This window comes from Narcine bancroftii, chromosome 7 (genome assembly GCF_036971445.1).
Source record: "Narcine bancroftii isolate sNarBan1 chromosome 7, sNarBan1.hap1, whole genome shotgun sequence".
NCBI classification, from domain to species: Eukaryota; Metazoa; Chordata; class Chondrichthyes; order Torpediniformes; family Narcinidae; genus Narcine; species Narcine bancroftii.
Genome location: NC_091475.1, coordinates 169,116,202 through 169,134,609, shown reverse-complemented (window position 1 = coordinate 169,134,609; position 18,408 = coordinate 169,116,202). Strand labels below are relative to the sequence as shown.

The 18,408-nt window shown below is 39.0% G+C and overlaps 1 protein-coding gene across 3 annotated transcripts in view; it reads right to left on the bottom strand.

Annotated features, from left to right (window-relative positions):
* LOC138739354 (glutamate receptor 4) overlaps positions 1-14,008 on the bottom strand; it is a 247,136-nt gene extending 233,128 nt beyond the window's left edge. For all 3 annotated transcript variants that reach the window (XM_069891218.1, XM_069891219.1, XM_069891220.1), the window contains exons 1-2: positions 13,921-14,008; positions 12,411-12,569 (exon numbers count right to left, since the gene is read on the bottom strand). In XM_069891218.1, the coding sequence (XP_069747319.1) occupies positions 12,411-12,569; positions 13,921-14,008 (247 nt within the window). The remainder of the gene's footprint in view (positions 1-12,410; positions 12,570-13,920) is intronic.
* Positions 14,009-18,408: the final 4,400 nt, after the last annotated feature.

Below are 18,408 nucleotides of genomic sequence, written 5' to 3'. Positions count from 1 at the left end.
CGAAAAAATGTATTGCTAGTACGTGGAAAGATACAAATATGATTGATATTAATAGATGGCATAGTGAGATGAAATATTGTTTAATAATGGAAAAATTTATGTATGTTTTGCAAGATAATTATAATTCTTTTATTAATAAGTGGCTGTAATACTCAGAATATTTACATTTCAATTTATATTGATTAGATTTTAATATGTATATTTAACTTTTTAAAAAATATTCTTTCTGTTTTCTTTTTTTATGGCTCTCCTTAGGAGAGTTGGCTGAAGGGGGTGGGGGGGAAATCTTTTCTTTTCATTTTTTTCTTTTTTTATATATATCAAAAATGTTCACGTTCATGTTTAATTGCTGTATATGTCATATATTATTTGTTTTTTGAACGAATAAATAAAGTTTTTTAAAAAATTGACTTCTCTGGTTTCTGCTAACCTGCTCTCCTTTCTCTTTACCTTCTGTTCCCCGTCTTCTTTCCCTTAGCTCTCCACCCCCTTTCCTCTCTATTCTTTTTGCCATTCCTCCTCCCCCTGCTTGCTGTTGTGCCTTCTCCACCTATTACCTCTTGCCTTTGGGACCATGCTCCTCCTCCCACGCCTCCCCCTTACCTTTTTATTTGGATACCTGCCGACATTTTTCCATACCCTGATGAAGGGCTCAAGCTCGAAACGATGTCTTTTTTATCTTTGCTGTTTGACCTGCTGAATTTCTCCAGCATTGTGTTTTTACTTCAGCCACAGTGTCAGCAGACTTTCATGTTTTACGTCAAACATCTTCTCTGGCCATTACCAGAGTTACTAATGCAAAGCCTCAGCAGTTCAGCAGCAGTTCCAAGGTAAACATCTTGCAGGCAATCCCATTGCTGAACAGATCCTTGTTTTGGGTATTATACAGACAAATAGCATTCAATTTGTGCTCTTACACAGGCATTAGAAATTTTTGTTTCTGACAAGTTAACTCTTGACTCTTATTCTCGTGAAATCTCTCCCCAAAGCCTACAAAATACTGAGAGAAAGACTACATCTGATTCTCTGCACCTACCCCATTAAAAATTTCTTCCTTTCACCAACCCTGCACATAATGCTCCTGATGTGGGATCACTGGACTTTGGAACACTTGCACTCAAATCTTCTTGCAATAAAGGACAATATCTTATCACTGTCTGGTGCATCTGCATGCTAATTTTCAGTGATGTTGTTTAGTGCAGAGAAGAGTTGTAGATTACAGGACTTCCTTGTCCAAATATAAAGATCCTTGAAGATGATAGCACAGGTGGATAAGGTGGTGAAGAAAGAGTTCAGGATACTTGTGTTCTAGGATGTTATTAGAATGCAGAGGTTATGGTACACCACCAAAAAATTATGATTGGGCTACAGCTGGAATACAGTTATGATTTCCACTCTCTAAGAAGGATCGAATTATACTGGAGGTGGTACATAGAAAATTTACTAGGTGTTTACAGGGTGGGGGAGAAGCTGGATAGGTGAGTCAGCTTTACCTGGAGCAGAAGATACAGAAGGAGAATCTAATAAAGGTGCCTAAAATTATGAGGACTATAGACAGGATAGGAGGCAGAAGCCTTTTCCTTACCCTAAATGTTACCTAAAACTGGAGGTCATAGGTTGAGGGAGAGGGTTAAGAAGTTTAGAGGGTAATTGAAAAAAAAATGATAGATGCAGATACTCCTACAAAATGTACATTTCTAGACAAGCTCTTGAATTGCGAAGGTATCACAGGCTAGAGACCAAATGCTAGTAAATGGAACTAGTATGGGTATTTGATGGTTGCAATGCAGATGGTGAAACACAGGGTCTGTTTCTATGTGGTGTGGCTCCACGACTCTATGACCAAGAACACCTTGATCTCTCGGAATACCTGTATCTTTCAATCTCTCATTATTAAAAAAAAAATTGTATTTCTTTCTTCCAGCAAAGTGGCAGTCTTTACACTTTTTCACATTATGTTCCATCTGTCTTATTTCTGCCTATTCAGTTAACTGGGCTATATTCCTCTCTGTAGCCTCTTTCCATTGTCCATCACCACTCAGCCATGACCCAACTTTGTACCATCAACAACTTGGATATTTTACACTTGGTCTCATCCAGGCTAGCAATGTAGATTGTGAACAGTTGGGGCCTCTACTCTGACCCCTATGGACTCCACTGGCCACAATCTCCAAAGCCAAAAATGACTCATGTATTCCTACTGCAATATACGGGTACCTGTCTACATTTTGCCTCATACCTCGATGTAGCCCAAAACATGGGTTATGTATCTTTATCATTGCTATAAAAGTGTACTGGTCAACCTGCTGTTTTTCCAGAATTGTTTTTACTTCAATCACAGTGTCTGCAGACTTTTGTGTTTTACTCCTCCTATTTATTCCCATTTGTTTTCAGCTTATTAGCCAATCATCATTTCTTACCAGTATACAACTCAATGCCATGTGATTTAATTTTGTATGACACCTCAAAGTGCAAGTGCACCACCTCAACTGGTCTGCTCATGGAATCTCAGAAATGCTGACTTTCCTTTCACAATTCATTATTTATTTTGATAAACAGTTTTTATTTTTTTTTAAATGAGCTGCTACCACCTCCATAATAACAGATTCCAGTATAATCCCCACCAATGATGTCATGCTAACTAGTCTGTAGTTCCTCGTTTTCTCTCTCCCCTGTCCTTAAATAATGCAGCTAAATGTACTATCTGATAACTGTGGGATCACCACCTCTTTCAAAGCCCCAGCATGCAGGTCAAAAAGGTCCCTGAAATTTATTTTATTTCAGTTCCATTAATTGCTCTAACACTATCTTTTTACCAATGCAAATTTATTTTGAGCCCCCCCCCACCCCCATTTCTACTGCACTTCACCATTATTGCAGCCAGACTAAAATTATGTGTTTAATTCCCTTCCATATCTTTATTTCCCAATAGAGGTATACCCTGCTTTACGAAACTAGAGCGTTCCTATGAAACCTTTCTTAAACTGAAATGGCATAAACCAAAGACCCATTCACTACTATTGAAGGCTATTTTCGTAAAAGCAAAAACCCATTCAAATTTCTTTTGGATAGTGAGCACCAGTTTCTTCGTAAAAGCGAATTTTCATAAAGTGAGTATTCGTAAAATGGGGTTTACCTGTATAATTTCTCCTGTCCCTGTTTGTGAGGAACTCACATTTGTGTATATATCTCTCCTTTCCCTACTACGCTTCCTTTGCTGAGTAAAAACATAGCCCTCCACTCATGCATTATTTTTCAGTTACCCCAGTAAATGGAGAGCAATAGAATCATATTGTTTTATTCCTCTATCTGACTTTTCATTAATCGTTGTAAGGGAAAAAAATATCTCTACCTTACCGAGAAGAGTACGGGGCCCTTTAAGACACCTGTAGGCAAATGTAAAGTTAGCATTCATTTCAAGAGAATTAAAATATAAAAGCAAAAATGTTATGCTGAGGCTTTATAAGGCATTGGTCAGACTACATTTGGAGTATCGCAAGCAGTTTTGGGCCCATATTTCTGGAAAGATGTGCTGACGTTGGAGGGGGTCCTGAGGAGCTTTACAAAAATGATCCCAGGGATGAGAAGCTTAATTTATGAGGAATGTTCAAACTCTCTGGGTCTGTACTCATTATAGTTTAGAAGAGAGAGGATCTCACTGAAACATATTGAATATTGAAAGGACTGGATGGAGTGGATGTGAAGAAGATGGTTCTGGGGTGGAAAAGTCTTGGACCAGAGGGCAGAGTCACAAAATAAAAAGACACCCTTTAGAACAGAAATAAGGAGAAGTGGCTTCAGCCAGAGGGTTGTGAATCTGCAGGGTGAAGGGTTGCGAAGACCGTCATTGGATATATTTAAAGCAGAGATTGATTAATTATTGATTAGCAAGGGTCTAAAATGTTATGGGGAAAAGGTGGGAGAATGGGGTGTATAGGAAAATTACATCAGCCATGATTTGAATAGTGAATCAGACTCAAAAGGTTGAATGGCTTAATTCTGCTCTTACTTTAATAGACTTATGTATTAAATATCAGTGATCCATCGAATTACAAATATCATGTTTTATGCAATTACCAACGTTACAGTGAAGGTAGCAGATTTATTTTTCCATTAATAGATTTTTTGTTAGAACGATGAAAATTCATATTCTGATAACCAAAACATTATGAATGGTCCATTAAGAAAATATTGAAAATACTAATCAAAATGACAGCACCAATTTCCGCTTTTAATTATCACAGACTTCACCATTCTATGCAATCTCATGGTCATGAAGACAACACCCAACACATGGCAGTTACTTTATTTGCATTGAAGGATTAACTATTCATGGTTCCTAAGGTACCTGCTGTTATATACATGCCCAAACACCAACTCCAAGTAATGTCCTGTCAACATTGTTGGACCTTACAATTACATTTTTTCTCTCCTCAAAGTGCAAAACCTAATTTATATGTGTATAAATTTTACAGTCCTCTGAAAATATTTGCTTGTTAATGGAGTGAATGTATGCATATTGTATACTCATAGCAGTGAACTCTTTGACCTCAATTCCTGAAATCAGCTTCTGACAGCAGAATGCAATGCTACAGGCAAACAATAGCTCTTAAAAGCAAATACCCTCAAAAATGAATCTATATAGGATTGCAAAATCTGCAGTTTGCCTTTATCTGCAACATTTCTCTTTCATTTTATGCAGTAGCTTGAATGAAGAACATATGCACAGTTTACTCACTTAAAGTCATCTGTGGCCCTGATGCGCTAGTGAGCACACTACAATCATGTTCTATTTGAAAGCTTCGTGGAAGCCAGGAGGAGACAGAAGACCTGGCAGCCAGTGTTGTTTACATTTGTGGCCTCACCTTAAATTGGAAACTTTTATTAAAAACTGAATGTTTCAACAAATCATACAGAGCAGAAAATTCAGTTTTATGCTTTAGATTCCTGGTGTCTGCCATCGATAGGCCTTCCTGCAGGAAGATCTGACAGTTCAATGAACTGAAAGGCAAATAGAAACCAAAACAGCAGACAGCAGCAATGTTTGATTGAAGCTGAACTTGCACTCTTACGATACTTTGTCTCGCATAATATTGAGTAGTATGCCAATTCTTTGTTGGATTCTTGTCCAAGCTTCTGGTATTCTGCTTTTCAATGAAATATCGGAGTCCAAAGTCACTGTCTGACTCAGCTTTCCTGAACTTGTTAAGAAGGATGCTGATTAAAGTATTGCTCTATATTGGAGCAACAATGATTAGCTCCAGAGAACAATACTCCAATCCCTTTTAATATTATTTCATTTCTCTTTCTTTGTTCCAGCTGAAAACCAGCTCTTGTAATACTCCGAAGTTTATAGTTTAATGGGATATCGGATTGGGTCTGCAACTGCATGTTGCCATAGTGGAGTTTATGCATTGTGTATAAAGTATAATTGGCGAATAGTCTCTCTATTTGCTTCAGCAGTGTGCTGAGTGTATGATTGGCTCTACCACAGGGATGGCCAAACCCCACCAGTGTGCTGAGTGAAATCTATCTTCATTAACCAACTATAATCAATCTTTTAGAATTTAGGCGTGAAACATGAAGCCATTGTTTGGAGATGAACAACTACCGCATGTAGGGAAAAAAAGATTCAAGCTTTCTCATATACTGCTGAGGAGGGGGTCAGAAAAAAGATTCAAAGAAATTTGAGCTGTTGAAATCTTGTCTAATCAAATAAGGAAGCTTGATTGCATACTACATATGCTAAATGCTGACTAGAACATTAGTGACAATAAAAGTTAAGAAAATTAGAAAAAAGATACAGGATAAAGAATCTTGCAGATTGCATATACTGTATAATTATAAATCACCAAAAAAGTACATTATTTTTAAGCAGTAGACATGGAAAATGGTATATTAAGTCAATAAAGAATATGCAGATCAGCTAGATTAGATACCATCAGGGACTTATTTAATGAATGTGCCAGTGGAATTATAAAAACGTTGGTTATTGTCACCTTTATGTAGCAACAACAGGCAAGGTGGTTAAAACCAAGATATTCCTGTAGATTCAATCACAGCATCCACCAGCAATAAGACATTTTTTTAGGATTCGAGTCAGCTTTAACTTAAGGGACAGGGGTTATGTTTGTTCCATTCTCACCTGGTTTACTTCAGCTTTGTAATTTTTGCTTGGAATATGCAGCAGGTATTTAGTGCAATTTACATAATTTCATGAAGGACAAAGTAAAAATAAATGTTTAGACCACAAATACTATTGTTATTTGCAAGACTGAGACACACATAGAATTCACAGCACTGAATCGGGTTTTTTGAAAACCCAAATGGACTTGTACTGGTGTTAATGCATCAACTTTGTCTAATCCTCACATTTTATTACCTTCCACTTAAAGTTATCTGTGCCAGTCACTTCAACCACATCACATATTAGAAAATTCTACATTCTAAGTATTCTCTGGTCAAATTCATTTCTCTCAAATTCCTTATATTTATTTATCTCACAGCAAAGATTGTACTCATTTGTAGATTATTTTTTATTTTGTAGTCCATGTGTGTACATTGTTCTGTGATTGTTTTATTCCTGCCATTTGTTCTGCCCTCTGCAATTTAGGGTGTTACTAAAGGTTTTAAAGTCTGCATGTGATTTGAAATCTAGGCATAATCATATATTTGTGACAATTTATAACATTAATTTTAAAAAAATGATGGGCATTAGCATGTTACCTATTCCTAATTCCACCTTTGATGGCAGTGACCAGCTGCCTTCACGAACCGTTTTCACAATGAGTATTGAATTCAATAATCAAGACCCAGCAACAATGAACTCAGGAGTATTGGACTTGGAAGCAAACATGCAAAGCTTGCACTCACTTGTGCCTTCCTGCCTGTCAGGGCTACAGGTTTAGGATGCGCTGGTGAATATATGTACATTGAATAATGCACACATCAGTGTAGCTGGGCTTCTGTCTGTTTTCCTATGGAATACAACATAGTAACTATGATTTAGAAGTTAGGATTTCATAACACCTGAAAAACTTTGCAAAAGGGACACCAAGTATGAATTAGGAGCAGGAATAGATCCTCAGCCTCTCATGTCTATTCCACCATGTAATAAGATCTGATCTGATGGTAACCACAACTCCACATTTCTTCTACAAGCAGTAACCTTTCATTCCCTTGCTGTTTAAGTATCTATCTACCTCTGTCTGAAGGATCAGAGAACCATCGATCATACAGCACAGAAATGCACACATTCAGCCCACTTTATCCATACTGACCATGATATTGATCTAAACTAATCCCATTCATCTTTATTAGGCCATATCCAGCCATGCCTTTCCTTTCCTATCCAAGTGTCTGGCCAACTGTCTTTGCTCCTCCTCTGGCAACTCATTCCAGAGAATCACCACCTGCAGCCTCATCCATTCCAGTGAGAATAAACTCAGGCAGCACCCTAGTGAAGTTCTTCTGCACTCTCTCTTTTGCTACCACATCCCTCTGCAGTGGGGCAACCAGAAATGCACACAAAACGTAATTCAAAGACTGAGCTTCCACTATCAATTGAAGAGAGTTACTGTCTCATGAGCAATTGAGAAAAAAATGTGGCCTCCTCTCTGTTACCCCTTTATTTCAAAATGTGACACCTGCTTCTAGATCTTCCCATGAGGAATACATCTTCTCCGTGTCAACTTTGTCAAGACACTCTTCTTTCTTTTCTTTTTCAATCTTTTTATTAATCATATTATAGGTAAACAGTCCACGAGAAGAATAGAAGTACATAGTCAAGAAGGAAAAAAAATCACATTTCTTTACATGATATAATATATTGCATTACACCACAATTAATGAATATGTTCTCATCTCCTCAAACTGAAGTCTTGAAAAAAAAGAAAAACATTTATATAAAACCCCACCTAATCTTAGAAAAATAAAGAAAAAAAAAGACTTTTTTCAACTTCATGAACCTAGCTTGCCCAATCTTTGCCTTTAAGGAAACATATCCATTCCAGCTATCAGTCTAGTAAATCTTCTGCAAACTGCTTCAAATCCATTAATATCCTTCCTTAAGTAAAAAAAAAACCTATTATCATATATAGTATCCAGATGTAGGTTTACCATTGCCCTAAATAATTGTGAACAAACTGATGAACTTTTGTTTTAATTTCTCTTAACAAGAAATAAAGACATTCTTCTATCTTTGCAAATTACGTATTGTACCTATATAGCGGCGTCTGCATATTTTGCTCTAGGATACTGCACCCAACTCCCTCTGGCACTGAAATATCTCAACATTTAGATAATACACTATTTGAAAATTTCATTCCAAAGTAGAACATTTCACAGTTATGTTTGCCTGTGGAAATTTAGAAAAATGAATAATCACAGAGAAATATTTTGAAAGGCTCTGAAAATGCAGAGAAAAAGCAACAATTCGGGAATGTAAGGAGTTAGTTCCAAATTGCATATTGCATCTGAAGATTCTCATAGCAGTGGGATGAGGCACATAAATCTAAAGATGGAAGTATAGAACAGTACTGTTTGACAGGACTGATCACATCTAGTAAATTTGGAATCAAAATGTGCCTAACTTTAATTCTGATTTGAAAAACAATTAAAAAAAAATCAAGGAACTGATGACACTTTATCTCATGACTCTGAATTAATATCTGCACGCAAGTTGTACTTTCTATACATTTATTGGTAACGTTGTAAGCCAAAAAGCAATGTATTTGAGGATATTTTGATCGTTGCATAATTTTTTCTTGAACATTGGGCAAGCAAGTAAACACATTAAGCACATTTACATGTCTTGCATAAATCCATCCAAGTCAATTTCAACCAAAGCTTGTACATGTTGTTAAAATGCTTTAGCACATAACTTGTCAGCAGTTGCTCTTGGGTGCCTCTGGATTAGAGGACACAGGAGAAATATAATTACATTTTCACTTTCTACCTTCCCCAAGTCTCTTTCATCCCTACAGGGATGGATTCTGAAACAATGGTAAATCAAAATCGGGTCATGCGCAGACATCTTTGAATTGTATCAAAAAGATTGATGCACTGAATAAAGGGAAACAGTGTTTGCTACCCCATTAATGTGATAAATTTAACACCTCTATTTACACAATTGGAATCTTATTAGATTTATTTAAAATTTTAACCGAGTGCTTTGCTGTGATTTCCTAAGCTTTATAATGAAAGACAGCATTTGAAGTGCTCTATTGTTTGAACTCTCAGTACTCTTTGGAGTTGCTTTTCTTACGAATATCAATATTTTACGCAACATTATTTGTTGGTTAAGAGATGCATTTTAGCAGTGGACCTTCTCATCTCTCTATAATTAATTTCTCACTTTTCCTATAGGGTGATGTAAATAAAAATGTATTCCATTCAGGAAGAAATGTTAAGGTATTATCAAGCGAGTCTGAGAATGCTTTTTGTTTATACCTGTATAGTTTTAGAGATACTGCTTTGAATTTCTACTTGGCTTACAGGTGGGTTTTCATGGAAAATGAGTATTTGTATGGTTTCAATTTCAAATATCAATTTTACCACCTCACCTAGAGATACTATTTTTTTTCTGAATTCAGTTCCATTCAAGGAGAATCTACACCCCCATAATATTATGTATATGCGTTTTGGACAAGAGCTTTGATGAGAACTAGTTAATTTTCTCCCTGTGAACTTGGATCAGTCAATTCAGCACAAATCAGGTATGGCAGCAGGAGATCCTCCAAGGAGTGCCTGGTTCAGATGTCTGCTGACACGAGAGGTATGCTCAGAATAGATTCTACTGTATGGACATATAGCTGCATTTGTATGACTGTGTGAAGAGGCATCTGACTCCCACTCCCCTCTCACCAGCCGTTATCAGTGCTGCTAACTGTAGTAGCACTCTTAGTACCATTTAACCATTTATGTTTGTTTTGAGAAAGAGACCTCAATAGTACCCTATAGAAACTGGCAATCCTGTGATATCTGTCTCTAAAGCCAACTCTTCAAGAGAATGAACCCTGGGAAGGTGTCAGGCCCTGATGGTGTACTGACTGGGCAGGGTACTGAAAATCTATGCCAACCAACTAGCTGGAGTGTTCTTGGACATTTTCAATCTCTCATTATTGCAGTCGGAGGTTCCCACCTGCTTTAAAAGGACATCAGTCATCCTGGTTCCCAAGAAGAGCAGAGGGAGCTGCCTCAATGACCATCACCCAGTCACACACACATCTATTGTGATGAAAGGCTTTGAGAGGAGGGTCATGGCCAGAATTAACTATTATGTGAGTAAAGATCTGGACTCTCTGCAATTCACCTAGTTGAGTAAAGTCACAAAAAAAAACCTTGCACTAAATGTCAGCAAAGCTAAGGAGTTGATTGTGGACTTAAAGAGGGAAATCAGGAGAATACGAACGAGCCCTCATCGAGAGCTCAGCAGTGGAAAGGTTTAAAAACTTCAAATTCCTGGGTGTCAACATCTCTGAAGATCTGTCCTGGTGCCTCCATGTCGATGCAACCATGAAGAAGGCTCGCCAGTGCCTATACTTGGTGAGGAGTGTGAGGAGATTTGGTATGTCCTCAAAGTCTCTTGCAAAGTTCTACAAATGTACTGTAGAGAGCATTCTGACTGATTGCTTCACTATCTGGTATGGAGACACCAATGCACATGAAAGGAAAAAACGACAGAGAGTTGTGAACTTGGCCAGCACCATCCTGGGCTCCAGTCTTCATTCAATCGAGGAGATTTACAAGAGACGGTGTCTCAACAAAACAACCTCCATCCTCAATGACCCTCACCATCCATCGGGAAGGAGCCTGAGGATGAACACCCAGTGGCACCAGGACAGCTTCTTCTCCTCTGCCATCGAATTTCTGAATGAACAATGAGTCACTACCTCACTTTCTTTTATTTTTACACAAACGTATTTATTATTAAATGTAATTTATAAAAATATTTGAAGTACGCTGCTGCAAAACAATGATTTTTTGTGACATGATTCATATCACTATTAACTCTTCCCTCTGATTATCTAGTAGGACTTAAGCTCTCTATTCCAAAGTCAAATGTGCCAACCTCAACACTCACTTGTCAAACCTAAACACATTCAGGTTAGGATGTTTAAATCCTGTGTCAACCCAAGATCAGCTCTTCACACTTTTCCAAGACCTGTAAAAAAAATCACTCAAATCTCAAATGTAAAACCTTACCGAGCCTTGCTCTTCCCTGTCTGTGTTCACTCAGGTGCCACAGAAACTGACCAACTTCCTCCTTATTTCTCTGTACCTCCACCCTGGATTTCTTCCACGGGAGGCTGTATCCTTAGCTGACCAAGCCCCCATGGTCGGAAGATTATTTAAAAATCACTTTGCCCACGATTCCTTCAAGATCTTAAAACATTTTCTCTGAGCCAGACTTCGATTCCTTCATTTCCCTTGCATCATATGAGCATACTTCAATATTTTTCAACATTAAATGTGCCACTTCCATGAAAGCTCCATGTTTAAAAATATATTACTTATTAAAAGAAGCAAAAGACTCCAGGATGTAAAGACTATGGAATGATTAAACCGCATTGCATGTCAAGCGGTCTTCATTTTGAGGCACACATGGACACCCTTTCCTTTGTTAGTTGGACACACATTGTTAAAATATTTATCTGCAGCCTGTCATTATTTTCCTTTAGAATATTAGAAACCCAATCACTGATTCAATTCATGAAACAGTTAACCTTGTTGCCAATCTGCTGAGACGTTGGTTGTTAAACATGATGCTTCAACAGTTCTGAATAAGCTGTTTGACTTTGGGTGAACATCCTCATGTTTTTTTTTACGGGAACATTAATGAAAAAAAACATACAGGCCATCAATCTGCTTTGGTGGGATCAGTGAAAGAACCAATGGAAAGAGCTCATCAACTCCCTTACAGGGAGCTGAATGACCTTTGACTGAGGTTTGCAGAACTAGCGAGGACGTCAGATCGTCTTATTTATCACCCTACAGAGAAGCTTCCAATCTAACCTCAAATGGGAGTGAGTGCTCTATTCCCGTTCACTTTAAAATATGCGGGCAAATTATGGGGACCTTTATTCATTTTTCTGCTTCGCGCACAAACTGCGATAGCATCAGACCCGAGTAATGATTCAGCCAAACTGTTTCCGTCTGCAAAAAAAAAATCAGACTGCATTAGAAGAAGCGGCTTCCAACCCACCACCCTCAACCTCAGCCGCAACCATTTGCGAGAAGCCTTTCGTGTAAAAACATATTTTGGAGCCAGATAAACACACTGCCTCCAAAACCTCAGATGAGCACAAAGACGGTAACTTTTCAGAAAGGCTTCGCTCCGTTTGGGAAAAGGCCACTCGGGCAGTTGGTTCTCACTGGCAATATCTCAAAGCAAAGCCCCTTCTACTTACAGGCATTGGTTACGGCGAAACTGTTGGCTGTTTCGGTGTTATCCACGTGCGGAACCAAGTTGAAAGGCGCCTCAGTGGTATTGGGATTAGTATTGTGAAGGTAAATTGCAAACCGAAAAGCACTGTATTCCTGATCTGAATATCTCATGAAGAGTCCTCCTGCAACAGAAAACAGTGGAGGGTCCAATCAACTCACAGCATCCCATGAGCAATCTCTCAGCTACTAACACGGATTCAATGTGCTAACGAATTGGATGGAAACCCCTTGCATGGCTCCAACCAGCGACCCCCAAATTCAGGCGAAAGTCGTAGCGCTTTTGCAATTTGACGCCCCGAGCATGTTCCTTCTTCGTGTCAACTTGTGGGCATCACCCTGCCCTGCCAACCAACAGGACTTTTAACCTGTCACGCGAACAGAGCCGTTGCTAAATATTCTTTCCTAATCATAATGTGTAAAATATGCCAAAATGCAGACATAAAACCCTCACGCCCATCACAGCACCAAAATCTTTACAGATGGAATAACGTCAGCCGTGCTTTTTCATGCAATGAATGGTCACATCGATTATTAGCTTACAGCCCGGGTTAAAAAAAAAGAACACGCTCCTAAGGTATAGAAAAATTCCACGACCACTAACAAATTTTAAGTCACACTGAAAAATGAAGGACAACGCGACAGCAAGGACCAAATTACATATGAAATATGAACTTTAAAGCACGTCATTTTGCAGAATCGAAACACTTCATGAACACACGGCCTTGATAAATGACATTCGCAGCCACGTTCCACACACTGGAGACACCAGATAAACACACTGCCTCAAAAACCTCAAATCAGCACAAAGACGGTAACTTTGCAACATGGACAAGATAAACTCGTATGCAATTTCAAACCTTTCAATGGAACAGATCGGCCTTTCACCGGAACCTATCTATACCTAGAAAAATACATTTCATGTCAATTTATTTCTCCATTTCATTGTCATGTTCAAATGCATTTGTTTATAGACGAGAGAGAGAGAGAGAGAGAGAGAGAGTCGGGCAATACCCCTCATTGCAAATGAAGAATGGAATCTGATGCAGTGCTACACCGATTTTTAGAATTGCATTTTCCTGACCCTCCAGCCTTTGCTCAGAAGGAAATAAAAACACAATCTACACATACAGGATCAACTTTTAAGAGCCGTTGGCGAACAGCAGAGGCAATGGGGATGGAGCACTATCCCATTAACAAGATCTTCGCCAGCACAACTACTGCAGTGTTCCAACACAACAAAACAGCAAGAACTACTCCCTGCAAAGCAACGCTGACAAGGACCAAAAGGTTCACAGCCCAACCTTATCAAAAGAACCAATTCCCATCGAATAAATAGATCCACACCTATTTAGGGCGAATCACAAATATCAGCCGTTAATGCACCAAGCGAAGCGCATGGGCAAATTGTGATACACATTCTCTGTGCAAGAAACACTTAGCTTATTTTAAAATAAAACGGATCGATTGCCTTACCAATTTGTACACTGGTAGGAAAGGCTCCTAGAGTAAGCCCCAAAAAGCCAGAGCAAAGCAAGACAAATTGCCTGCCGATCCGCCTCATCTTCCTGTGTTGGATGTGTTAGAGAGGCATGGAGGATGTCAACGCACGGGACCCGGACCGCTCTCTTAACAATCCACCCTGAGCATTTTTTTTTCCGCAGTCTCCACAGTCAGAGCGAATGTGTCCAGCTGAATCTTGTGGCGCTGGGATCGGTGCACATGCAAGATGGTGGTGGTGGGATCGTCTGAGCTGGCAGGGGAGACGAGACATGCGCTATCTCTCTCCGGCACTCTCCCCACTCCTATTGACCAGAGATGATCACAGGCTTTATTGAGCAGCGTGGGACCATTCCCACTCTGGAGCCCATGATCGCTTGAAGACTGACCCCTGGCGCGCTCCCAGCACACACGTAATACAGCTGGATCCCGGGAAAGCAGTTGATGTGAGTTTACACTTCGTCCAATATTTCTCCCTCCACCTTCTGCTGTGCCGCGGGATGTAAGTGTTAATGAGAGTAGGTATGTTCATGTGCCTACATTTGGGAATGGACCTTGCACATCCTGCTTCTGATTGATTTGAATTAGTTCTGCTCCGCTGCGAAGAAGCGGTACACCCGAGTGCCAATGAAGTACTCTTGAATTTTAGCCACTATACAAATGTCCGGAGAGTTCGGCAATCAGCACAGCAAGATCCCGCAAACAGCAATGTTGGAACGGCCAGATAGTCCACCTTATTCAGTAGAGCTGGTTGAAGCATTAAATATGGAGAGGCGCTAGGGGAACAATTTAGACAGGGCTCCTCAGAGAAGCATGTCAGCACCTCTACTTCCTCAGGAGTTTGCAGAGGTTTGGTATGACATCAGAAACCCTGGCAAATTTCTACAGAGATGTGGTGGAAAGTGTGCTGACCGGCTGCATCACTCCATGATCATAAAGCCCTCAAAAGGTAGTGGGCACAGCCCATGATATTACAGGCAAAACCCTCCCCACTATCTCGAACCTCTACAGTGAACACTGCAGCAATCATCAATCACCACCCAGCACACCTCTGTTCTCCCTGCTGCCAGCGGGAAAGAGATGTAGGTACCACAAACTTGCATCACCAGGTTCAAGAACTCCTGCTCCACCATCGACTCCTCAACAACAAACTCCATCAGAGACTCATTTAAGGACTCTTGTGTACTTTATTGATTTAAAAAAAAATCTCTCTGTATTGCACATTCATTCATTATCTGTTTACAGTTCCTTATTTGTTCACATGTATATGCCGTGCAGTTTTTGTTTGCACTACCAGTAAGTGAGTATTCTGCATTGCCTGCAGGAAAAAAAGAATCTCAGGATTGTATGTGAGTCATGTAGGTACAATGACAATAAATCTGAAATCAGAATAGCTCTCACCTCTAGAATCTGGCTGTGCATCTGCTGGGAGATGTCTGAATGTCACAGACAGTATAACCAAGGCTGACTGTGAAATGGTTCTAGGGATTATTGCACCCATTTGGGATAACAGAATCTTGAATATTTGCCCATTTCTTTAGAGAGAAACGAGTGGAGTTTTTTTCCTCATATTTGTGAGTTTTTCCCAATTATTGTCTTGCTCCAAAGTTGGGTCCAACCTTTTAAAACCTTTCAGGGATTAGCATGGTTCATTTGAAAGCACTCCTGGTAATTGTGCACTGCTGAGGCCAGAATCCTTTGTTTACTCATTCTTTACTGTGGGATAACTATATATTACATGTGAAATAATGTTATTAAGCATGCATTGCTGTAAATTCTGGAGAACTATCTTTTTTTTTTCCCTTGGTTCATCATGGTTCTGATGGGGAAGATACTGTTATCTTCTTAATATGATCAAAAGGTACCTTTTGTATGTTACTTGTCTTAAGCTTGGTTGGAATTACAAATAGGAAGAATAAAGAATACTTTTGTGAGGATATTTCCACACAAAACAGTAAAGATGATCAGAAAAACTGTGAAATTAAAAAGAGGAAATATCGGACATACACAGTAACTGTCAGTACTTGTAACCAAAATTAGCTCAACCTTCCTGTTGTCATCTTCTGCCAGGGTTGGTTTAAGAGGACTAAACTCTTAACCTGTAACCTCTTTCTCTTTACAAATCCAGAGTGACCTTCTGTGTAATTCCACCTTCTATTAGAAAACAGAATATCTTGGGTACTCTATGATGGTAAATTTACCTCAGATGAGAGCAAGTGCTGATCTGCCACCGTGTCTTCAGTTCTTCGCCTGAATGTAAAATGCATCTCTAGATATCCAGGATATAACATTGTTTATGAATTGTACTGATGCCTACTTTCAGAGTAGAATCCATATCAAATCATTTGGGAGGTCCCTGAAAGAAAGGATCTTTTGCATCACTCTCTTTAATCAAGATTACTCTCCTTAGTTTTATTTCTTTTTGTTGCACTGATCATGAAAACATATGGACTGACATTCAAAGCAATCAGCAGGCAACCTGCTTCCACTCTGTGTTATTAAAAACCTGCATTGAGTGCACACTAAAAAGTATCTAGGTTTGAAAATGTATGGGTTGTTAAATTCTGTAATATTGAAGGGCATTTAAATTCTATGCAGTGACCTTCCCCACCACCCTGACCTATTAAAGTGTGAATGTTTGTCCTGACTGATGAAAATTTTATATCTAAGATCAGCAGATTTGTGTTGGTTAACAGTCTCGTGGTGTTGAGTACAGATGTGGCTCTGTAACATATGCCATATTTCTTCTTTAGGACTAATGGATATCATAAAAAGTAAAATTAAAGCCATGAAATGATTTGTGTCTATGAAGAAAAATATATTTCAAAAATCTTAAAAGAAAGTGAGAGATGAGCAAATTATTGGGACTTTGTGCTACCCCTCTGTTCCTATCATTCTGCAGCATCTAAAGCCTTGTTGGAAGCCCATTTAGAAACAAAATTGTACCCTCTGATGTTAGTTAGATACCAATTGTCACCTTCGGATGAATGGATCAAAGTAAACTCTGAGTGATTCAACAAACAATGGCATGCAACCTACCAAAAGAAAACACTAACAATCAGTCCCTGTTTCTTTTTCTTGAGATTTCACAGATCCAACCTGAGCAGCTGCCTCTCAACCACCTCAATCCCTAAACAATGGTGGTATTAAGAAATAGAATACAAGAGCAGGGATGTGATGAAGAGGCTCTATCGGGCCCTGGTGAGACCTCACTTGGAGATTTGTGAGCAGTTTTGGAAAAGATGTGCTGACGTTGGAGAAGGTTCAGAGGAGATTCACAAGGATGACTTCAGGAATGAAAGAGTTATTATATTTGATTGCTCCTGGTGTGTGCTTGTTGAAATTTAGGGGAATGAGGGGATCATTTGGAATGTTGAAAGGTATGGTCAGAGTAGATTTAGAAAGTTCGTTTCGCATGGTGGAAGAGTCTAGAACAAGAGGGCACAACCAGGATTGAAGGGGTGTCTGCTTAGAACAGAGATGCAGAGGTATTTCTTCAGCCAGAGGTGGTGAATCTGTGGAATTTGTTGCCATAGCTGGTTGTGGAAGCCTGATCATTGTGTGTATTTAAGGCAGAGATTGATAGATTCTTGATTAGCCAGGCCATCAAAGGTTATGGGGAGAAGGCCGGGCAGTGAGGCTGAGTGGGAAAATGGATCAGCTCATAATTGAATGGCAGGGCAAACTCAATGGGCTGAATAGCCTATCTCTGGTCCAATGTCTTATAGTCTTATCTGTGGACTTATCCAAACAGAGAACCATCTTCCTCGACTCATCCATTTCCTCATCACTAATTGTAATTCTGACAGTTGAAAATTTACTTTCATCCTCTCCTAATATAAATATCTATAAATGGATTCTCTGATTGGGAGAACCTACAATGAAATTTTGGATAGCAATGGTTTTGCACAGTATTCCTGTGTCTCCTGTTATGAGCCCAGAGGACTCCAAAACCCAGAGGACTCCAAAACCCAGCAGCAATAGAAATTCACTAAGACAAATGGTTACTTAAACAAGGTTGCTTTTAATTTTATTTAAATACAAAAACAGGATCAAACTTTAACTTATTACTATTAACTTAATTTAACCCCTTCTAATTCTAAGTGCACATGTATGTAATATATATGAGTTCAGGAAAGTTCTTTGATTCACAGTCCATTCATTCACTTCTCACTTCTCCAAGTTCACCGGTATCAGGCAATTCTTATACTGTACACAGAATTCAACATTTATGAATCTCCACCAGACTCTGGAGCTTAAAGTTAAATAGTTACCACTCAGGAAGTTCTTGTTGGTTGCAGAGAGATATTTGTTGCTTGTTGGACACACACAAACTGATTTCCTCCAATCAGTCACTTCATTGTCTTGCCGAAGAAACTTGCTCCATCATGGGTTTTCCAAATGATAACTTCTTCTTCCAGGTCACCACAGAGTTTCTCTTGTCTCCCTTATTTCAGGAGAAAC